Here is a 24720-nt window from a genome sequence, read left to right on the forward strand (position 1 = left end):
GTAAAATGTTGGCTCATTTCTTAAGTTTCTTTTAGTCAAACTTTCATAATTAAACCAATATGGATTATATTTTTTTATAAAATGATTCCTGTAGGATTTTTTTTGAGATAATAATGTCAACTGTCAAAATTAATTTATTTAAAATCTTATTTTTATGTGTTTCACTGGACTTTTTTTCAGACAAAATGATATTTTAGAACCCACAATTATGTGTGTGACTGATTATGGTCTGTCTGCATTTGTTGGTTGGAGCACAGCAGAACCGCAAGTTGTGATTCAATTAGATCTGCCTGCTCCTCTCTATGGGGCATTGCAGGGAGCCAAACTTTAAGCAGTTTGCAAGTGCCAGGAACTGGAAGTTCTCATTTAAAGGGAGCTACAATTCCTTTTGGAAGTAGGTAAAGCACATACAATAAAGAAAAGTATAATGTAAGGTACACTGTATCAGAGTCAAAGTCAATCTACCTAGGCTTTCTAGATAAAACTGTGACCCAGTTCTAAGGCAGCTTAAATATAACTTTAAGAAATGGGTATTGAGATCCAGAAGGATTGAGACTTAGCTAGTCTTAAAGTCTGTTGGATTTATCATATTTCATCAGATATATCCATGCTTTCCCCATAATCAGAGGGAGATTATTAAGCCTGGAAACAGAAAAATTAGCTAGATGCAATTTTTGTTAGTATGTAAGCATGTGTGCAAATAGGATGTTATGTCAGCAACATAAATGTGTATTTCTAAGTTGTCTTTTAAGTAGAATTCTGCATTTAGAAAGGATCTAGCCTAGGTAATGTGGCAAGACCCCATCTCTACAACAAAAAAAAGAAAAATACAAAACATTAGCCAAGCATAGTGGTGTGCGCCTCTCATCCCAGCCACTCAGGAGGCTGAGGTGGGAGAGTCAGTTGGGCCCAGGGAAGCAGAGGCTGCAGTGAGCTGAGATCATACCACTGCACCCTAGCCTGGATAACAGAGTGAGACTGTGTCTCAAAAAAAAAAAATAAATAAATCTAAAAAAGGGAATAATGGTTTTCAGCCCAAGACTTGGTTGTGTGTTGGTGAGAATTGGGATACTCTATGTTGAGTACTCTTGGGAGACACATAACTCTGGAGTGTAATGGTTAAGGCCAAAGTCAGTCCCTTATTCCCTTTTTGCTGCTCAAATTTTTTATACTGAGTGACATGGGGTTTAAAGAATAGTGAAAAATCTTCATGGAGACATTGGGCTTTGAGTCAAGTGTACCTCCTTTAGCACAACTGACTCAAAGCTCATTTCCTAAATCTCCTTGAGATTTTAACTGGTAAAGAAGTGAGGGTCTGGAGAGGGTGGAAGTGGAGAACTCAGACAAAAGCGTAGCCAGGTGTTAGGTGGGGAGGCAAATTTGAGAATGGCTGTGTGTGCCATGTGGCTGGACACTGTGCATGTGGAGGGAAATAATGGAGATGACAAGGGTCATTTTATACAAGGATTTGAACTCAGCTGGAGAGTTTTGACTGTGAGACCCCCCTCAGAGGGAGTTTTGTCTCTGAGACTCCCCTCATGTGAGACCCCACCAAATCTATCTTTGAGGCAGTAGGCAAACATCGTCTTTATAAAACATAAATAACAACAGGTCACTCCTCTGCTTCAGATCCTCTAGTCACTTCCCATTGCTCTAAAGAAGAAATGGGAATTTTCTTATATGACCAACAGGCCTGGCCCGTGACTACCACCATAACCTTGGCAGGTGACATTCTGCTTCCCCATGCTTGCACTTGAGCCCACTGCTTTATTAAAGCTGGGAATGCAGCACCCAGGACCTTCCTATAAGTTATGACCTCTGGAATGCTCTTCTTCTAACTCTTCATCTGGCAAACTTTGTTGTCCTTCAAATCCCAGCTTAAATTGAGAAATTTCAGTCTAAATTCTGTCTTCCTAGTTTTCTCTGTCAACACCCCGTACTGTTCCTTCATTATACTCATAATATGTAATCCCATAGCTACTTATGGGATTAATTGTCTAAATCTGTGTACTCTCTGAGAGCAGGAACCTTATCTGTTTTGACTACTGCTGTAACCAGCACTTAACGCACACTTGGTGCATAGTAGGAGTACAACAAATAGTTGTATAAATGAACCATTGATAGGCAGAACACCAGTCACATTAGTGAAGGCAAGATGATATAGAGACTTTTGCCAGAGTTGCAGAAGTGAAACGAAAAACAAAACCCTCAACTCTTTATATTTTATTGCTTGTTTTACTGACATTGTCAGCTTATTCTAAACGAAGCCATACTTTTCCTGTCAGAAAATTTCTTCTGGAAAAGATTCTAATGGTAATAACCTTGTGAATGTGTGGGAATGGATGCGTTATTCAGAAGTGTAGGTGTTTTTTATTATAGAGAGTGTCACTTTGTAAGAATTGATTCCTCTTTCAGCCTGTTGAATAAAGCCAATCTCAAATCATATTATAAAACATTTTTGAAAAGTAGAAGGGAAACTGTCATTCTTTTTCTTTGTGATGTCGTTGTATTGTCTTGGTTATTTTCTTTTGTCAAGATGATTAGACTTATTGGAGGAATCTGCAAAGGCATATTATATTAAGAGTAAGGAAGAATATTCCATTCTCAAATGTGCTTAAGAAAATAATGACACTGCCACTTTAATTCTGTAGACCCTGAAGATGTTGTAATGTGTACAATAAGCCGTTGTGGGAAGGAGACTCAACTACAATGAAGAAATATGGGCAATACAGTACTATCTTTATAAATTTGCTAAGCCCAATGCAGTCTTCTTAGAAAATTGCTTTTTAATATTGTGCAAAATAAAATGCCCAATGGTGTTCTTGTCCATCTTCAAATGTTCTCTAGATATACTTGCTTGTGATGGAGGGAGTTGTCTAAAGCACATATTGAGTGCCACTCCAATCATTGTAATGCCTTTAAAATGTCTTGTATTTATATTTTCTCCCACAAAGCGCTGCACTAATTGATACTCAATAACTATTTATTGGTTGATTAAAATACGCTTGTGTTTAAAATGGGCAGAAATGCTTAAATTTACTATTAACTATTTCCTGGGTATATCTTATTCTGTTAGTGTTAAATTTGCATTAAAATATATTCTTGGTGTAGCCCTTAGCAAAAGTGATATATTAAATATGAGAATCAAAGATAACAAAATTATGGACAATATGTAGCATTCTACTTTCCCTTAAAATCTGAAATACCAAGTTAAGTCATTGAGATTTATTCCAAGTAGGCAGAAATAAAGGATGTAATATGACCAAATTATTATACATATTCTATTCTGAAAATAGACAAAATATTAATATAACATCTAGATTTATGTAATAATATGTTCATGCAATTTTAGTAATTTAATGAAAAAGTATTTTTATTTTAGCATATTGCAATAATAAATCCATTATGTCCTTGGGTTATTTCTTTTCAAAACAACAAGTTATAACTTTCTGATTAAAAGAGAATTGTAATTTATACTTTTATAAATATAGACATGAATATTTTAAAACTAATCATAATTTAATAGTCTTAAACAGTAAGGGGCTATATAATTTGCTTTCTTCTGATGAATAGTGATGAAAATTAAATTTGTCAGCATCTATATTATGTAATATTTATATTTTTACTTTATGTTATTTTATACATACGGAAGGAAATGAAAAGGAAAATAATGCTGAGTCACTACAAAGGGGTATTGAACAACTGTTGTATTGCTTTCCTACATTCTAGAATATTTCTCCTTACTTAGTCTCTTCTGTAAATCCTGGTCTTAAACTTCTGACTGCCCCTCTCTCTGTTAAAAACTTTCTTTTTTGGATACTATTTTTCTTCATTTAAGATTTTAATGATTAATAAATAGAGCCAGATTAGTTTATCAACAGGCAAGTTGAACGTCTCTTTTATTACAGTACTTACTCCATAAAAAATTCATTGAGATCTTGTCTTTCTTAATTTTTTTCCACCTGAGTCAATTCAGACTGAATTCTTAGTTGATGTACTTTTTTTGAAATTTTTCTTTAGAGCAATCTTTTGTAACTTTTGCTACAAGAGGAAAAATAAGACGTAGGTCATAGTTTTTCCTATAATTCAAGTTACTCTCATGAGACTAAATCTAGTTGTATTCCAATGCTTAGTGTATTAGACCATTTTTATGCTGCTGATAAAGACATACTTGAGACTGGGCAATTTACAAAAGAAAGAAGTTTATTGGACTTACAGTTCCACATGGCTGGGGAGGCCTCACAATCATGGTGGAAGGAGGAGCAAGTCACATCTTACATGGATGGCAGCAGGCAAAGAGAGAGCTTGTGTAGGAAACCCCTGTTTTTAAAACCATCAGATCTTGTGAGACTCATTCACTATTATGAGAACACTGCAGGAATGATCTGCCCCCATAATTCAGTCACCTCTTACCGAGTTCTTCCCATGACATATGGGAAGAAGATGAGATTTAGGTGGGGATACAGCCAAACCGTATTACTCAGTAATTTAACAGACAAATAAATAGTATGCTTGAATATGTAAAACAATTCTTTGTAAGATCACTTTGCCACTGCCGTTTTAATAGTCACTAATTTATCTAACTCTGAATGTAAAACTCCTAAAACATTTAATAGACATTTAGTGAGAAAAAACATGATATGATCAATATATTTGCAGTATGCAGCTGGGGATTTCTAAGTGGAAATTTTAACAGCTTTTCAGCCAGATGAGTGTTTAAACAACCTGTAATCTTACATAAAATATAAATTCAAAAAGACTTTATGCAGTAAAATGTTATTAATTTCTACATGTATGGGATTTGAGATAATTTGGTTCAATGAACATTTGTCAAATGTCTATTATATTGGAGGAATTTTTGCAGGCATTGGGCATGCAAATATGAATAAATTAAGTTTCCAGAGCTTGACCTGCTGAATGGAAAAATAATTTTTGCTCTTTAGAAAAAGGGGGACTAATATAAATAAGATTATGAGAGGACTGACTCCATGCTTTAGAACTAGCTCAGTTTGAAGCACTATGAGAGGTAAGTCTTTACATAAAATCAGTAAATTGGCATGTTAGCAAAGACTAGCACTACTTGGTATATTGGCATGTCATTAAACTTTGGAGAGTACTTTGAAAAATTAAACTGGACTCTCAAGCTATATTTACGCATTGTGTTCTGGTGTCTTAGGTACTAAAATGTAAAAATACTTATTTTTATTAAAAATCTCCAGTTCTGTTATATAAATGTCTTATCAGGTAGGTCTTTCTGAAGTTTTAATTTTTTTCCAAGTCCTAGAGATTTATTTTTGATAATTTTGAAAATATTCTCATTAATAAGGTAGTCTTACCTGTTGTGCTAAATTTCGATTTGCACTTTCTGGAGTTCTATGAGGATATAGTATTAATTATCAAATGCATTAAGTCAAAGGGCAAGGGAACACTGGGGGCTAGAGTGTAAAAATGCCAGTTTAGTATTACGTGCTCAATCAGGAAATAAATGACAGTAAATAAGAGTGTGGTAGCATACTGACAGAACCAGGATCAGAGGCCAGCATTTCTGTTTTTTGATACAGGGTCTCGCTGTGTTGCTCAGGCTGGAGTGCAGTGGCGCAATCATGGCTCACTGTAGCCTTGACCTCCCAGGTTAAGTGGTCCTCCCACCTCAGCCTCCTAAGTAGCTGGGACTATAGGCACTTGCCACTGTTCCCAGCTAACTTTTAATGTTTTGTGTAGAGCTGGGGTCTCACTCTGTTGCTTAGGCTATTCTGGCACTCCTGGGCTCAACTGATCCTCCTACCTGGGCCTCCCAAGGTGATGGGATTATAGGCGTAAGCCACCACACCAGGCCCTCCAGCGTTTCCTGATGTGAGTTTAGGAATGTGAAAAGACATACTACATGCAAAAGAGTGGTCAGCTAAATTTGGAGAATTCTTTTGTAATGAAAATTTAAACTATTTTCATTCATAAATGAATATGCAGAGTATTTAATATACTACCGTTTGCTGTGATATGCAGGAGTGGCTCTTGACTGAACCTATTTATTAAGTTTGTGACTTCAGTACCTTTTATTTCTTCAAAGAATCCATAGGGAGCATTAATCCTAGACTCAAACTTTGGAACATAGTGCTCCAGCCCAAACCACAGTCTGACAAATGATACAATCTCAAGATTTCCCTAAAGCTGTGGGAGCTGAATGAATAAGCAGCTTTCATAAATAGTTGAATAACTGCTATCTGGGAGTCATTAACATTAAATGAAGTCCTAGAAAATGGCAGGGCAGACAGCTTAGTAACCATACTTTTTAAGTCCCCTTTGAGGACCAGATAGAACACCAACAATTCATTACATTCCTGCAGTTTGTATCACAAGGATGAAATAGCAAATATTCAAATATCAAAGTTTTAAGCCAGAAAAAAAGAGAGACACAAATGCTTTTGTTGGATGAATGTGAATAGTGCTGGTTTGAATTTGATGTTTAAGCACAATTTTTTAGTTTCTTTGTTTAGCTTCTTATTATGGAAAATATCAAGTTAAAGAACTCTAAGTGAATTTCCAGGTATTACCCCGACATTGGAAAGCAAACCGCAAGGATGCCTCTACCCTGAAGAGAAATGCCTCTTCAACAACACTGCTCTAACTGAAACATCACAACACGAGCATCTTCCAAATGGAAAGGAAAACAATAAATTGCTGGTGAAGGCTTTCATCAGAATTCCCCACATAGCCTCCTAATGAACAAATGTTTGTTCCCCCTTCGTGTGTCCTAATCAAGAATAGCATTTTGGATGGGGTAAACTTGTATACGTGTTAGAAGGGCTGGTACTGATTAATATGGAAAAGTTGTACTCATATTTCTGTGCTCTGGAGGCTTAAAGATTTGAAAATACAGCATTTTGCAGAAAAACCACAATAGATAATTAGTCTGAAAAAAATAACAACTTTCTATTTAATACTGGGTCTCTAAATTGATGGAATGCAGCTTAAAATAGGGAAGTGGGAAACCCATGGGAGATAATATCATAGTTCGCCACACAAAGTTTCTCTGCATAAGAAAAGGTTTTCTTTCAAATCTTTTTACATATTGAGTTCATGTTTAAGCTTACTCTGAAGTTGTTTGGAATGCCAGTGTCATTTGCTTATTACACTCCCGATATCATATACAATAAAAAATTGATTTTTCAGGTCTAGATCACAAGTTAGTAAAATCCTTAGTGAGACATAATTCAAGCTCCTGTTTCGCAGCTAAGTAGTCCAAGGATCAGAGAGGCTGTCCTGTCCCAAGTAATGAATGGCAGAGCCTAGGTTTTGTTAAAAGGACTTTTTTTTTTTTATTTTTCTCTTCTCCTACAACCTGCCTAGAGAATCAATATGTAAACTTACAAATGGCCTAGGAGATTTTAAACACTGCTTCTTCGCAAGTCTTGGCAGAGGGACACTTTTCTTGGGAAGCTTAAGGAAGACTTTGTTAGACCTAACAGAACTAGAGTAAAAGAATAGAGGTGAATTTGCGAGTTTTCAGAGTTCTGAAAGAATTCTCAAAACAAAATTTTGATATGGTAAAAATTTTACACACACATATTCACACACACATGTAAATCAACTACTTATTATTAGTGCTGGGACTAACATTAATTTCTTAATATAATCTAACATATAATCCATGTTCAAATTCCCTAGAATATCTCAAAGGTTGTCTTGTTTGAGTCAGGACTCAAATTTAGTCCATAGATCATAGTTGTATTTTCCCCTTCTTTTTAACTTATACCACCAGTTACTCTCCTCCTTTTTCTATATTATTTATTTGTTGAAGAAAGCATGTAAATTTAAAAACTATGTTCAACAAGCACACATAGATGAAACAAGGAAAACAAGATTCTGTTGCTGTTTGTGGTTGCCATTTATTTATTGAGCTCTCACTTTCTGTCGGGGCTTAGCTAAGTTTATATATATTTTTCTTTTAAACCTGATAGAAATCCCATTTTATGCTTACTAAACTGATCACTACAATGCTTAAGAAACGCAACATAGATTACATGTATCATAAGTAGCAGAGATAGAATGGGAACCCCTGTCTAGCTGAAGAAACCCATGCTCATTATTACTATATAATACTGCCTCCCAAATAGGTCATTGAGATATTATGTTTATGATTTTACAATCTAACTATAAAACCTCTATTACAATTTTTTTTTTCTTATGGCATGAAACTTCAATACAGATAAATGTACATAACTTCATAGGGACTCATAGACTCCTCAGAGATTCATGAGTGCAGTCCTTGCACTGAAATCAGGTTAAAAATCACTTTTCCATTTAATAAGATATTCGTAAATAATCCTAAATTCTGGAATGTCTTTAGTAGAAGTGTGTGATATATGGCCAGTTTAAGCTATATTTGTCAAAATATAAAAATTAAGTATATATTTATTATCATACATATGTTTTCTTTTAGTTCTGTTCTAGTCTTTTTGCCTTTTGCCTAGTGCACTGTAATGGAGATTAGGAAACTCTAAATATTGGTGTGGTCATAGACAAATCACTTAACTTCAGTAAATCTTGAGTTTCCCATCTGTAAAGTAACAGAGTTGTATACTAAAGTTTCTTTGTGTTCTTTACATTTTTGATTTTGAATCTATGGGAGTTGAAGAATTTGAAGATCTTTAGTACTTGAGTTTTTTCAAAGCCATCATTAACATAGATCCTTTGGAAAATTCAGAAAGTTTTCTGTTTTTTAAATTATTTTTTAAATGTTCATTTTAAATACGCTCATTGAATAACAGTAATTGGCTGTTTATGTCCTTTGAGGCCCCATATGTTTTGCTTTACACCTGAGGAATGCACAATTCTTACAAATGCATGTCCTGTCCTGCACCATTCTGGTGCAAGAAATGATTGATAGAGATTGAGTTATTATAACAGAACCTTGTTATGGAATCAGGTCTCCTACTTTGAAAACAAATGACTCAGCCAGACGGCAACATTTATTTTCTCTAAATGACTAGGGATATAGCAATGGGAGACCATTATCCTGTGACAATATTCTGTTTCATTGACATTATCTCACAAATGTAATTGGTCCATTACTAAATAGAGGTTTTGTTACTGATGAATTTCACATGATTCCTCAAACCATTAGGATAATAAACATGCCATCATAGTAATTTCATTGACAGCATGTTCTTTTTTTCTTCATTTACATTTCTTGGAGAAAAAAATATAGATTTAGGTTGAACTTAAACACTACAATTTATACCAATTTTGACTACTTTTCCATTAAGAGAAAGAGAATATTGTGCAGAGTAATCATATTTGCATTGAGCTGCTGAACTGATGACCTTAAAATTTTTGTAATTCTTTTTCTACCACACTAAATCACATCAAATCATAATTGTTCTCAAGCAATTAGTTTACTACCTCAGTTTAATGATTTTATTTGAAGCAAGTTCCAGATCATTTCTAAGACTTTCCTGTAAATCCGCTAAAGTAACACATCAGTTAAATCAACCCTAACCATTACCAGCGTGGATAATAACAGCATTAGTAACAACAAAAACCTTGAGATGTCTTGTAGCATAAATGTTTTTAAATGCATGGCTTTTCCCCAAATGTTCTCCTCTGAAAACTCATCTATAATCTTGTTAAATTAGAACTCTTCCAGTATCTTTCTGACTTTTACAGTTAAGGTTATGGTATTGATTTTATTTTATAGCCCATGGCTCTCAGATGCTTAACACTAATAAGCCTCCATAGCCAAGAGGTTTTCCCAAGAGGCATGGTGAATAGCAGCTATTTACCTATGCCAATGTTTAATAAGTGACTGAAATATGCTCCAAATCCTGCATAATTGTTTGATGTTTTTTCCCTCTTTCAAATTAGGTTTACACACATTACTCAAGACACTTTATCATTGTCTGTCTGTTAAGATGAAATTGCTTAGTGGACAAAATCATTTTGAAGTGTTTTTAAAAAGTAGTTTTCATTTATTCCATATTCATTGTTTTAGCACAGTTCTTCATTATTCAAAGGAGTTTTTAAAATGTCTCTGGAAGGTATTTGTGAGCTTCAGAGAGGTCTGAGCTTTAACTCTGTGTTGGGTGTGGGTGTAGCCTCAAGACCTTTTTTATAGAGAAGTGATAAAATAGAGACTTGTAGGAACAAGCTGCTTACTGTGCTTGAGTTAAAATATATGGCAAGAGAGACTTCAACTATTAGAAAATATTCTACTTTGCTGAGGAATACAGTAATATGCTCAAGTGTAATTAAGATGAAATAACTCAATAATTAAAGTAAGAATTTCATTTATTTAACACAGAGACTACCATAGTTTCTCATTTGAAAAGAAACTGATTTCATAAATTTTAAAAAATGGTTGAGACATCTAATTGAAGATGACATCTTATCTCCTCTTAACGCAGCTTGCCATTTTTTCCAGTGTTATTTTAGAGTGTGATAAATGTAAATATATATATAAGGAGATACTTTCTTAACATGGCAGCTAATTATTTTTTGAATCATCTGGCATCATCATCAAACTACTGTAGTGGGATTACGTCCATATGTCTTGTCATAACATTCAGAGCTTTTTGTTAACTTGGAGTGTGTGGGAAGGACTTGTTCGCATTTGCCACACAATCATAAAATTTAACATCTAGAGGAGTCCTTAGACACAGATATTTAGATATTCTTTTTTCTTCACTGTATTTTCAAAAGACATTGTTTTGCCTGTAGCCAACTAAATTGCAAATCTTACATTTAAGCATTTCATTTGCAACATCTAATACCTAAGCTAATATGAGGCTTTACTTCTTGCAGTGTGGTGCTGGACACATAACAGGCTCCAGTATTGTCAACCCAGCATTGGGAATTGTTTGTAATACTCTGTGGAGCTGCGGTAGTTTTCCCAAAAACATGTATTTTACAATTTTTATAGTAAAAGTAATGGCTATTTGTGGGGAATTTGAAAAAACAAATTGTCAAATATGAAGAAGAAAATAAAAATCACCTGTAATCTCATCATATAAAATAACTTCTGTTAGTATTTGACTGTATATATGCCAACCTGTTTTCCTATGTATTTTTTCTGCCTTTCAATACATTCTATTTCTATGAATGTATTTTTACAGTAAAATGAGCTTATATGCATTTTGTAAGGTTTAGTTTTGTTTTTCATTTATAATCTAATGGCATTTTACCATAGCCTTCAATTTCCACTTTTTTTTTTTTTTTTTTTTGAGACAGAGTCTCACTCTGTTACCCAGGCTGGAGTACAGAGACATCATCTTGGCTTATTTTAACCTCTGCCTCTGCAGTTCAAGCAATTCTCCCTGCCTTAACCTCCCCAGTAGCTGGTATTACAGGTGCACATCATCATGACCGGATAATTTTTGTAGTTTTAGTAGAGACAGGGATTCGCCGTGTTGGCCAGGCTGGTCTCGAACTCATGACCTCGGGTGACTTGATCCACCTGCCTCGGCCTCCCAAAGAGCTGGGATTACAGACATGAACCACTGCACCCATCCTTCCACTTTGTATTGAGTACATAATATGCCATCCTTTGGCTATACTATAAAATTTTAAATATATACTTTGCTCATGAATATTTAGATAGTTTTGGAGTTTTTATATTGTAAATAGAGATACAGTGAATATCACTGCATGTAACTCTGTGTCTAATCTGATTACGTGCTTCTTGTCTAGCTCTTTTCACTGTCCTTTGTCCCTAGCAGACTGCCTGGCATGAAGTCACTAAACAGAAGTTCAATGAAATTTCGTTACAGGAATAAATACATTCCTACTGTAGAATTACTAAGTTAAATCTTATGTCCATTTCTAAGGCTTTTGGTAAATATTGGCATAGAATCCAGAAAGACCTTATCAATTTACATTCCCTAGAGCAGTGCCTGAGTGGCTTAACTCCATTGTTACAGCCATAATAATTTCAGTGTAGCATATTGGCTCTATAAGCAATTTCAAAGTGTGTCTTCTGATAGAAGTGTATAGAACATTCTCTGTGGCCTTGTGACTCTACCCTTGCACCCCTTTTTTATCATTTATCTTTCATTTAAGCCATCAAGGAGCACACCATATATCTTCTCCCCATGAGCCAGGATTGCTCCATTTGTGAAGAAAATGGAGAAATTGAGAGGGTACCTGAGGATTGTACAAAGCTTTCAAGTAAAGGCAGAGCCTGCTTGGTCTCTCTATCCTTTTTTTCTCCTCCAGGACACACTCCCTCACCCATCACCAGGCTTTTACTTATTAGGTAAAATGTGTTAAAGTAAGAATTGCTGTCGTTCTCTACAGGGAGACCCTTAGAAATAAATACATCAAGCCGGGCGCGGTGGCTCACACCTGTAATCCTAGCACTTTGGGAGGCCAAGGTGGATGGATCACCTGAGGTCAGGAGTTCAAGACCAGCCTGGCCAACGTGGTGAAACCCCATCTTAAAATATATATATATATATATATATATATATATATATATATATATATATATAAAAGAAATAAATACATCAAAGCTTTGGGCTGGAATCTAAAGTATCTGGCAGGCTAGATGCTGCTCCAATCTGGCCTTAATAGTTGTCTTATTCTACATAACACTTATACAGTTATAAATAACCTGGACACTTTCCTCTCCTCAACACTATTTATCCCAGGGCAAAAACAGAGGCAGAGAAACTGTGGTTTTTTTAGCTTTCAGTTGGCAATCATCTTCTCTGCCTTCTCCTAGTCCTCTGGGAACAGAGCCCAAACTATTTCCTTGTCTCAGGGCTGACTCTGGATTTGTGGCCTGAAGTAAAAATGTCAGATTTCAGCTACAAAACTCATCCCACACACTTGATTCAGTAGCCTCTCATTTACTACCTTATTTATTTTAAATAACATTATTATTTTACGCAGATGGTTCATTTCTTTTTCATGTTGTCTTCCAGCTTCCACCCAACATTTTAATGGAAACCAGAAATATCCCAGTTAAGCTAAAGCTCATTTTTCACTTTCAGTGCTATGTTGCTTGACAGAGTTTCGATGGAATGATGGATGTGTTGACCACTTTTGCCTTCACTCAACAATGAATTTGGTCTCTGAAGAGGTTTTCAATATTCAGTTTTTGTATACCTGTAAAACTCTTTTTAAAAAATCTGTGAAAGTCTAGTACTTACAAAAGTCCAAAAAATAAGAACTTTGCAAATTATGAAGGTGTATCAACTTGATAAAACTTGTCAATATAACATAACCTTGACAAATCTCAGCTATTGAGCTGTCTCTAAGCTATGTGTCCCTACGTATGGGCTTTCCTTCTCTGGTCTGTATCATACCAGAGGGTCAAAGTTAACAGAAGTTTTGCAGCTGTTTTCATTACAGTTTGAGTCTTCTTCTGCCGGGGGAAAAAAATAGTAGAAGAAGAAGAAAAGGAAGAAAGAAAAAAAGAATGTGTCTAGTGGATCAAGCCTATAATCTCAACACTTTCAAAGTCCAAGGCAGAAGATCTAGTGAGACTAGGAGTTCCAGACCAGCCTGGGCAGCATAGCCAGACCTTGTCTCTACTAAAAATTTAAAAATTAGCCTGGTGTGATTGTGTACTTGTAGTCCTGGCCACTCAGGAGGCTGAGATGGGAGGATTGCTTAAGCCCAGGAATTTGAGACTGCAGTGAGCCATGATTATGCCACTGCAGCCTGGGCAACACAGTGAGACCTTGTAAATAAAATTTACAAAATAATAAAAGATAGAAAAAGAAGAGCAGAAAGAAAAAGAGGGATCCTGTAAATTGTTCAGCAGCTTGAGAATGTGAAAAATAAAGAAGATATTTAGATATTTTTAATGATTATAATTCAATAAACATGTAGCAGTAAAACAAACTTTAACATGAAATACTGGAGAATAAAAGTAGCCAGCAAATGGTGACTTGTGTTTGTAGGGTTCATTTAGACTTGTTTACAGATTACAAGTATGACATGTAAATAAGGAAGACAATTTAGGAATATGTAAAAGAATTGGACTTTAAAAACATTTTGAAGTAATTTGCTTCTTTGTTAACCAGATAGTAATAGGACTATTCTATCCTTGAAATAGGGCTAAATCATAGGACTGGCACAGTTAATACATTTTAATTTAGTGTTATGGTGTGCTGAAAATAATAGCTTCCAGAAATTTAAGAATTCTTGTGTGTTCTTACATAATTAATTTGAAATTGTTAAAAATTGCATTACTATAAGGAAGAAAAGGAATTTTTCAAGAAAGAAAATTATATGTCTTCTATGTAGGCTTTAGAAGTCTGATTTGTAACCTTAATGTACTCAAGCATATCGGAAAAGCTAACATATTGCTCTACTATACGTGAAAAAGGAGCAGGTGTGCCAGACAGGCAGGTGTTAAGGTGGCTGTTTGAGCTTGCCCTAGATCACTAGTTGACTTCAGTGAAGTTCTACTAACAGGTGGCTAACTGATTAGAGTGCCATGTGACATTTATCCCGGGAGCGACTTGGATGACAGGCTGCTACAGACTGAGGAAGAGGTCTTTGCTTTGATGAAGAAATTGCCAAAACTCATGTCTCATTAGTGTTTCCTAAGGTTCTTTGGAAGTGAACAACAGTTTAATTAAGGGCTGACGTAAACACGTTTCTGCACACTTTCCCTGCAGCATTTTATCACATTAGAATTGATCAAAATTGTTGCCTTGGGCTGACTTGAACAGATATACATCTGGAGCGCCATTTGTGCAAGCTGCCAATGAGTCGAGTACATACGCTGTGTTTCACAGCGACTCTATTCCTTTGTAGATGAAATTACCTTGTTGGGAGATGAGTTGATCTAACTCTTTATTTGCTTAAGCCCTTATCTCTTTGAAGTGATGCTGTGAAATAAGTGACACATCAAGGCCTAGAATATATATATATGTTACAGTGCCAAAAATATACATAGCATGGTCATGAAAAATTGTGTGATAATTTGATTTTGCAAAATACTTATTAAAAGGGATGCTTAAGAATAAATGAACCAACTTTATCAGTAGCCTACTTGAAACTTTTCTTATATGGTGATCTTTTATCACATATTCAACTACACAACCAGTTTCTAAAGTCGTAACTAATTGTCCAATTATAAATGTAAACATGGGTGTAGACATTGAAGAGTAACACCATCAATGTGAATCTTTGTTTAAAATTACTCTTTCTAATCTGTCACTAAGAGGAATTCTTTCTACAATATTACTATGATTGCAACTATTTAATACTTTTTTCTCTTTAATTTTTCCCATCTCTGCTAGGCCATGAGGATCACCAGGACAGGGACCACATGATTTTGTTTAGCATCTTGAACTTAATGCATAGCCATAGTTCCTCACGCTTATTAGGAACTTAGTGATTGATTTTCTTTTCTCTTTGCTTTACATTCAGCTACTTCTTGTCTGGTGATATTTATTCATGGAACATGAATTTTAAGATATACTGGCTATGGTTATTTTGCTCATCCTGTACTACTAGTCATCATTTCATAATACAGTTTCTTTCACATGCAGGAGATTCTAAAATAAGCTGTCTAGACATGGTGCCTGCTTTACCTCTTCTTTCTTTCTTTTCTGCTTTTTTTTTTTTTCTCTTCCCAAGTAGCATGTTCATCCAGCCTCTACATCATTTTATGTTTTTGATAAAAGCATTTTTCCTTAGGAGGTAAACCATTAGTCAACTTTTTAAAAAAAAGTGTATGCAAAGGATATAACAGTAAATAATGAAAAATCTGTCCGGTAACATAAGATACAAACAAAAGATCATTAATGAAATCTAGATCTCAGGGTTTTCCAAGAGAGATTACTTAAGGAGAAAACAAGTTTGTTCAGTGAGTAAAACATTGTTTTATGGGTGGGATAAAGAAAGTAGAAATGCCTCATTTTCTAGTTCAAGGGAATGTCATAGACCAGTAATGGCACAGAGTAAAAAAGGTATTTTTCCTGCTCCTAAAAGATGCCATAAGAAAATTAGCTTCATTAAAGTTTAAATAAACTGGAGTAACAAAGAAACAGAGCTATATAAAAATGTGGTACTGTGGTACAACCTGCAATGAGAAAGAGACTGTTTGAAGGATACGGCGCTGGCTGCTGGTTTTTATGTGTCATGGTGAGGAAGGCCTGGAGGAGATTAGGAAGAAAATTTTTGGTTCAACCAGGTACAAGTGAAAAGGTCGGTGAGAACAGAAAAAAAAAAATCAAATTTTTAGAAAGTTTTTTCTTCTAAAATCAATTCCTTTATAAATTAGTACTTTCTAAACCAAATTTAAATTGTTTTGTCTGATTTCAAGCCATCACTGGCCTCTGTTTCTTTCTCATCAACTACCAGCAACTCCTGCCTCCCTCCTACCGGTAGAAACATCAGCTAATCCTTTGCTTATCAACTTGCATCTCTTTTCAGCATCTTTATTTTATGTATTATTCAACTTATGCATTATTATGTATGCATTATTATTCAAGTTATCGTATATTTATGCATTATTCAGCTTTATTATTATTCAACTTGTTTTCAACTTAATCTTTTTATGTATTATTCTTCCTGCTTGAGGGACAGTAGATTGTGAAAAGCATGGCATTTGTTTTTCTTCACAGAAAGGTCACTTTAAACTATCTCTTCTATATATTCATTTTCAAACTTTTTTTTATAGTATATGAGAACATTAAAAATAGAAACAATATCATTTTTCACCTTAGCATGAAGTCATTTAGACTGTAGACATTCAAAATAAAATTAATACTAGTTTGGTTCATGATTAAAATGTAATAGCTGGAAACTCTACCCTTACTTTTTCCCCAGATAATTGATCTTTTATTTCCCCTTCTAGTCTAGAGAGCATTTTACTTATTTATTTTGAAAGGGGATTCACTTTTGTATCTTCCTAAGTTCTTAGCATAGTGCCTTCTGCGTGATGTGCAGCAGTTTATTTTTATTAATGGGCCAAGAATTAATTTCACTTAATGAGAAAACAAAGACAATTAAGCCTATATTCTAATACTACCATTCTTTACCTGTTTCTAAAGCAAATCCTTTCAGTTTGGTCAGTGAACCTTCCCATTCTTATATTTACTATTATAAGTTACTTTTGTTGTTTAAGAGTTTGTGGTTCCCTTTGCAACTTGAAGAGCAAATTTTATTCTTTTTCTTCTGTGTTGGTCTGTATAATCCTCTATGAAAGTACCATTATTATTAGGTGAATGCCCCAAAAATAATTGAAAAAATAAATGGACTCATCATAATTACTTAGTAAAAGCAAGTGTGTCATTTTGGCTAAGAAAGTGCAAACGCTTTTTTTCTTAAAATTTACATAATTTACCTTAAAAATTACATAATCATCTTCAAGTTTTATATAAACATCCTTAATTTATGTGCCCTTTACAAAAGGAGACCCATGAATCTGTGAGGGTTTAATGGGAAGTCTGATAGTTACAGTAGTTGCAGTTGCCTTAATTAATCCACTTCCCCAGAAACGACAAACCTAGAATGACACTGTTTTGTTTCTCAAGTTGTGGTCACAGTAAATTTTTTTCTTTTTGAGATGGAGTTTTGCTCTTGTTGCCCAGGCTGGAGTGCAATGACACTATCTTTGCTCACTGCAACCTCTGCCTCCAAGGTTCAAGCGATTCTCCTGCCTCAGCCTCCCGAGTAGCTGGGATTACAGGCGCCCACCACCACGCCCAGCTAACTTTTGTATTTTTAGTTTATGTGTGCTGGCCAGGCTAGTCTCAAACTCCTGAGCTCTGGTGATTCACCCACCTCAGCCTCCCAAAGCGCTGGGATTACAGGCATGAGCTACTGCACCTGGCCTAAATTTTTAAATAATGTATAGTTATCCTTTATTATTTATACTATGGAATTTTTGGAAACTTATTTTTACCCAGTTCCATTTTACTTGAAATTTATATTTAAACACAGGTAAAGCAGAAGAATATCAGTAAAAAGTTTCCCCAGTTTCTTTTTCTAACAGTTAATTTTAAATTAAAAACTTGGAATGGAAAGTTGTTGCATCATCTGTAATAAAAAAGGTAGAATAGAGGTTCTTTCCACCTCTAATAATCTGTATGTCTAAGATTTTACATTGATTAGTTAAAAGCCTATATTTGTAGTATTACCTTTTGTAATCACATAGCTCTTAAGCAAAAATAGATATTATTTTTGGCACTTTAAAGATATCTTAGCTGAAATTAGCTTTCTTTGTCTACTTTTGAAACCATAGTTTACGTTTTTTTCCTTTTTTATAGTTGCATTAATTGCTGTGGCTTTATGAACAATTTCTTTCTTATTTTTTTTTTCTTTTTGAAAAAGATATACAGAAATGGTTCTCTGACTCATCAAAGTTCTGATAGGTTCATGACAACCAGTTAGTCACAAACCGTAGCTTATAGCTACAAATATGCCTGGCATTTTTTGCAGACTGTGATGTCTACTGCTTTTACAGTAGCATATTCATCCTTTAAATGCCACCATACTGAAAATGCATATTTAATTTTACAAATGACTTTACCAGAGCTTAGGTAATTTTTCAAATGGTAAAATGTAATGATAGTTTCTTACATTAATAGCACCATAAGCTCTTTGCTCATTTCAAAAAAAAATTCAAATTAAAAATGTAAATTGTGTACATTTTGTATGTGTGATAAAGTGTTGCTTTTTTTTTTCTTTTAATAAAGATTTTTTTTTAAGAGATATATACTGAACTACTTAGAAGCAAAATTATATGCTATCTGGGATTTGCTTCAAAGTACCACAGGGAGAGAAAGTGTAGATGTGGTAAAGATTAAATAAGATTTGTTATGAATTGATCATTGCTGAAGTAGGGTTATGGGTACATGAGGATCCATTACAATTCTGTCTACTCGTGAATATATTTAACATTTTTTAATAATAAAATACAAATTTTGTAGCTCATCTCACTTTTATAACATTTTACTATAAGTTGATAAACTTCCATTAGAGTCAACATCACTCAACCTGTTAAAACCAAGGTATATCTTTTCTACTAATCAGTTTCTTTCTGAACTCCCTATTTATTCCAAACTGCATGGTATAATCTCTTAGTCAACTAAGATGATGACAGTCTACATTAGTTATTAATTTAATTGGGTAAATTCTGTTTAAATATTTATTGCATTAGCTCTATCCTGATTCTTAAGCTCTCATGATCAATCATTTGACAGTGTTAAATATTTACGAAATGAATGAATGAATGAAGCCTGAAATCTCTGAATTATTTTCCTATCACAGCACCTTTTGCAATTCCTTCTTACTTGTCCACATTGCCCCACTAGATTTTAAGCTTTACAGGAGCTGCAAGTGAGTCCAGTTCACCACGGTGTTCGCAGGCTAGTGCAGCATGTGGCATAAATTAGGTCTTGAACAAGTATTTATGGAATAAATGTATTAATGAATCTGTCTTCTGAAGTGGTCTTCGTGATTTCTTTCTCTGTTTTGGCCAGTCTGCCCTCCATTTAGTTTCTGGCGGGATTGCTGTAAACTGTCATTATGGTCATTGTTTGCCTGTCGATAGTGTTTCTCCCATGAGGGTAAGCATTCAGACGTTTGTACAGGAAGCTGGAGACCCGTCATCCTACGAGACCTGCCAGAGGCTTGCTCCTCTTCTTCATCCTTCACCCCTCCACACACTATTCGAACTACTTGTGTATTTTATGCCCTCTTTTTTTCTGAGAATTTCCTCTCTTAGAATGTCATCCCCATTCACATTTTGAAAATGGTGCCAATGGGAAATGCCTTCCTCATCCTGGGGAGGCTGAGATGATCTCTGCCCTGTACATCTCAGCTGGGGACGTATCAGCAAATTCCAAAACTTCCCTGTTCTCAATACACGTTGTACCTCTCGACCGTTTACAACCATTTTCTCCTAATCATTTTCCTCCTCGCCAACAGTGAGCATCCCTAGAGCAGGAATTACTTTTAATTTCTTTAACATCTTAATTTTATCTGGACAATAGAAAAACCCAGTAAATGTTTACAGAATGAGAAAATTAAGGAATGTATTTTTTGCTAAACAAATGAATGAGTTTTCCATAAAAGCTTTGAAATCAGTGGTATAATTACCAGCATCCCCAAAGGTTGTTTTTCACATTTGCACCAGTTGTCCGCTATTCACAGTGTAGTCGCCAGGTTGAAAGACAGTCTCCTAATCATATAAATCTAACAATGAAATGCTGAGGTAAAGAAGGCCTTTGTGTGAACCAAGGGGCTAAAGGAAACAAGACTTTGGGCTTTTTAGAAGTTTAAGATTTAGTTAGTAAGGGGAATAATTCTGATGACAATTTTAATAAAGCCTTCTTCTAGCGTCCACGGAGATTGAACAAATATTTCAGAGCTCCAGCATAGCTAGATCTTTGATACTCAGAATATATTTTGTAAGAGAGCCAAAGTATGAGAATACTAAAATTTGGGAGATTTCTCATTATGATGAAATGAACCTTTGAACTTAAGAAGGTCATACATATAGCCTTGGGTTTTCCTCTCTTTCTTGCAGATATGTCTTCTCCGACTACTATGAAGAAGCCTGAAAAGCCATTGTTCAGCTCTGCATCTCCACAGGATTCTTCCCCAAGACTGAGCACTTTCCCCCAGCATCACCACCCCGGAATACCTGGAGTTGCACACAGTGGTGAGGAGTTTCAAGCATAGAGGAGAATCCTCCGTATTGCCTAGAGGGCCCAATCCCTTAGGGATGGAGCAAACTTTTATAATTATAGCTATGGTGACCATATTTTTCTCAACCAAAAGTGGGAGGGGCACAGTCTCATCAAATATTTTTTCTTCTTGATTTATGGAGAAGATTTTCAAAGTCATACAAGTAAATAATATTTATAATATGTATTTTAAAATTACCTTTATCAAAAAGATTGTTATCAGAAGAATGTGGAAAATATGGGTACACAGCTGTCTTTACTATAGCTTTAGGATTGGTTGTGATATTTTACTAAGGGAAAGATGGAATTTCAATTATGTTGCTGAGTTTAGAGTTTTCTAAAGGCATTAACATATACAGGCACTATTTCTATGAGCATCTAATAAGTAGATGCTATTTTCTACATATAAATCAATATTTATGTGTTTGAGAGTAATCAGAAGATAAAAGGTACTTTTCTTTGACAGTTGTTTTATATGCCCAAATCCTTTAGACTAGTACACTTGATATTATGTCTAATATCTTCATTAGGAAAATGAATCTAATATTTTTACTTTAGCCAACAGCTAATATCAAATCTTTCAAAAATTGAAAATGAGATACAGCTAATAATGAACACTGTATATTTTTACTTACTACTTTTAATTCCTAGAGAGGAGTAGACTGCATTTTAGGTGGAAAAACTTTTATAAAAATATGTTAATAATGAAACTTTTATTGGTTTAAATTTATAGTTAAGCATTTCCTCATCCTTCTAACTAATTGAATCTGGTTTTTAAATCTTTATGCAAGCATTGTAACATTTTTAAAAATAAAGTCCTTATTAGCTTTAGTTTATAAATATATGTTGATATTTTTTGCTGCTATACTTAAAAAATATATGGCCTTTATTGCTATCATTAAAAAATTATGAAATTGAAAGAGTACTATACAAATTCAATGTGGTATAAGGACTTTTACATTTATTACCTATACCATTTAGATAGGTGAAAAAAAATCAATAACTGTAATGTTGAATATTTGGATAAAATTAACTGAGAAGTCGAATCTCCCATTTGTTATGACACCGGATGAAAATATTCTTATTTCTAACATGTGAAAAGAAGTAAACAGTATATTTTTATATCGTGAAACAGGAGAGACCCAGATGAGCCTTCCACCTTGGTCCTTTGCCAGATATTTGTTCAGTATCTGTATGTTACGGCCTGTGGTAGGCACCTCGGTCACAAAAGATAGTTTCTGTCCTTCAAGAGTTCAGGATATAGTAGGGAGAGAGTAGGGGCTGCATCATTGACTGGGTGTCTAATCTGAACATGACTAGATACCTGAAGGAGGATTAGATGCCTGGAAGATATGTGTTTTAAGCTAAAGTGTGATGGCAAAGTTCGCTGGAAGAAGGAACAAACTAGGAAGAAGCGGGGCAATCTGGGAGGCAGAGGGGTGAACTAGAGGAAGAGGGGCAACCTGGGAAGCAGAGGCAACCACATGTGTCAGTGCATTAGAGGCCATTGCAGCAGGGAACTGCCATTTAGCCAAGGATCCACAGATCTCTTCAAGTGGCCAGAGATGAGGCCAAAGAAGTGATCCAGGACATGGTCCCAAAGCACATGAGGCTGTGTGTACTGAAAAAGCTGTTGGGATTTTATTCTGGAAGCAGTAGGAAGCCATTGAAATTTTTTTTTCTTCTTCTTCTTTTTTTTTTTTTTTTTTACTATTTTTTACCACCTACCATATAAAAATTTTTTTAGGAGAGGTACAGGATTATAATGGTATTTTTTAAAAGTCATTCACTTAGCACTATAAAGGATGTATTGGAAGGAGCAAGACTGAAGGAAGGAAGACACTTAAGAAGGCTTTGCAATAATGTATGCAAGAAATACACATATGTGTGTATGTATTTATTTTGTCATAATGAAGGAAAACTTTTTTTTGTCTTGTATTTTGCTTTTCGTATTTTTTAATAAATAAAAATAAGAAAAGCAAAATACAAGACAAAAATTATTGGATCTATTGCTTACCTCTCCCAAAGATAACTTTTTCAGAAGATACAAGAAATTAAGAATGTATATAATAGAGGAAACATAAATTCAGTTTTATAGGCACAACTTTGTTTCCTGAACATCCAGGGCACTGTTTCTGAGCATTCTCTAGATTATTCTTATAATGCAGATTCCTTGGTCTGCACACATAGATCTAGGGAATCAGGACCTCTAGGTGCCTCTCATGAGGCACCAGAATGTATATTTTAAACAAGTGCCTGGGAGACAGGGTCTTACTCTGTCACCCAGGCTGGAGTACAGTGGCATGATCTTGGCTCACTGCAACGTCTGCCTCCCAGGTTCAAGGAGTTCTCCTGCCTCAGCCTCCCGAGTAGCTGAGATTACAGGCACTTACCACCACGCTTGGCTAATATATATATATATTAGTAAAGATGGGGTTTCACCATGTTGGCAAGGCTGATCTCAAACTTCTGACCTTAAGTGATCCACTCCACCCACCTTGACCTCCCAAAGTGCTGGGATTACAGCCATGAGCCACCATGCCCGGGCCGCTTTTCTTATTTTTTAAAAAACTAGAATGGCTTCTATGGAAAAGGTAGTCATTTTTACTCTTAGTTATAGCAGGCCACCTACAGCCCATGCAAGCACAGTGCCAGGTTGCCCATAGACTTGAGTTCAGATTTGATTTCTGCCATTTCAGTTGAAAAGAGATCTCCTCCAGAACTATTAAGGCCAAATTAATCTCAAAACCTAGAGGACCCAAGATGGAACTATGTATATATCTTCCAAGGGTTTGTGTACAGATGTGAGCAAAAATCATGCTTAAAATGAACTGAGATAAAGAGAACTTAGACACTAAGTAAAAGATGCCCAGTTTTTCTTAGAGTTTGTATTTCCTTAAATGATACTTTCAAATGAGTGTACTTCTTAAATAAAGTAATATTTCAGTAAAGAGTTTTGTTTTAAGAAATATGCATTTGTTTTCTGAAATGTGCATACATTTGGTGGAAGATGCTCAAACTTCAGTATGTAGGATGATTACAACGGCACTTGTTTAAAATATACATTCTGGTGCGTCACCAGAGACTCCTAGAGGTCCTGATTCCCTAGGTCTGTGTACAGACCAACAAAGTTGTGACTATAAAATTGAATTTATGTTTCCTTTATTATGTACATTCTTAATTTCTTGTATCTTCTGAAAAAGTTATCTTTAGGAGAGGTAAGCAATATATCCCATAAACAGGCCCTCCCCTCCCCTTGATCACATAGTTAACAAAGTTGGAGATAAATCATTCCAGGTGATTTCTCATTATAGGTTGTGGTTAGAATTTATTTTTTTTCATATTCTTTGCTAAGTTGTCTCATAAAACATTAGACATTTATTATTTCCTGTGATTTGAATTGGAAAATATTAAATAGACATTTACTTTTCAGTTCTACATATATTTGTTGGTGGTTTTAATTTGTACTTCTACGATTATTTATCTCAACATTGTAGAGATAATGATCATACAATTATACCCTTTCCTTATCTTTCAAACTTAAGATTTATATTTCAAAAACTGAAATAAATAAATTATAAGTATACTGATAGTAAAATTGACATCATTCACATTGCATGTGTCTTATATAGCATTTCCCTTTATAAAATTATTATAAAATATGTGATTTATGGGTAAAGTAATATACTTACCTATATGAAAGTTTAAATTAGCATTGCTATGGGTTTTATTATTGGTTTTACCTTAACAATATCTTTTAAACAACATATAGTAAAAGTTAGAGTAGAAAGAAAAATAGTTGCGGAATAGAGGTCTTTTGGTTTTGAAAGAAACATTTTCATTAGGAGAGTTTCCAGCTCTATATTCCAATGTTCATAAGCATTTATATCATAACTAGATCATTATAAATGACATGAGATGATTTTGTATTAGTTATTGTCTTGCCTTCTAAACAACTGCCAGGTAGGATATGTAGGGAAATTATTTATTTGAAATTGAATTTCACTTCTATTTTTAATTTTGGTGGAAAATTTGTCGTTCTTTTGCCCTCTTACTTAATGCTGTG

General features: G+C 34.7%; 1 protein-coding gene across 20 annotated transcripts in view; it reads left to right on the top strand.

The window, feature by feature from the left end:
• NFIB (nuclear factor I B) overlaps positions 1 to 24720 on the top strand; it is a 443164-nt gene that overhangs the window by 379211 nt on the left and 39233 nt on the right. For 16 of the 20 annotated variants that reach the window (XM_032300179.1, XM_032300186.1, XM_032300181.1 and 13 more), the window contains one exon: positions 20495 to 20629. In XM_032300179.1, the coding sequence (XP_032156070.1) occupies positions 20495 to 20629 (135 nt within the window). The remainder of the gene's footprint in view (positions 1 to 20494; positions 20630 to 24720) is intronic. The other 4 variants (XM_032300180.1, XM_032300193.1, XM_032300183.1 and 1 more) reach the window with 1 other exon arrangement.

The sequence above is a fragment of the Sapajus apella genome, unplaced genomic scaffold (assembly GCF_009761245.1).
Source record: "Sapajus apella isolate SASKATOON/1434 unplaced genomic scaffold, GSC_monkey_1.0 scaffold42, whole genome shotgun sequence".
Lineage (NCBI taxonomy): Eukaryota > Metazoa > Chordata > Mammalia > Primates > Cebidae > Sapajus > Sapajus apella.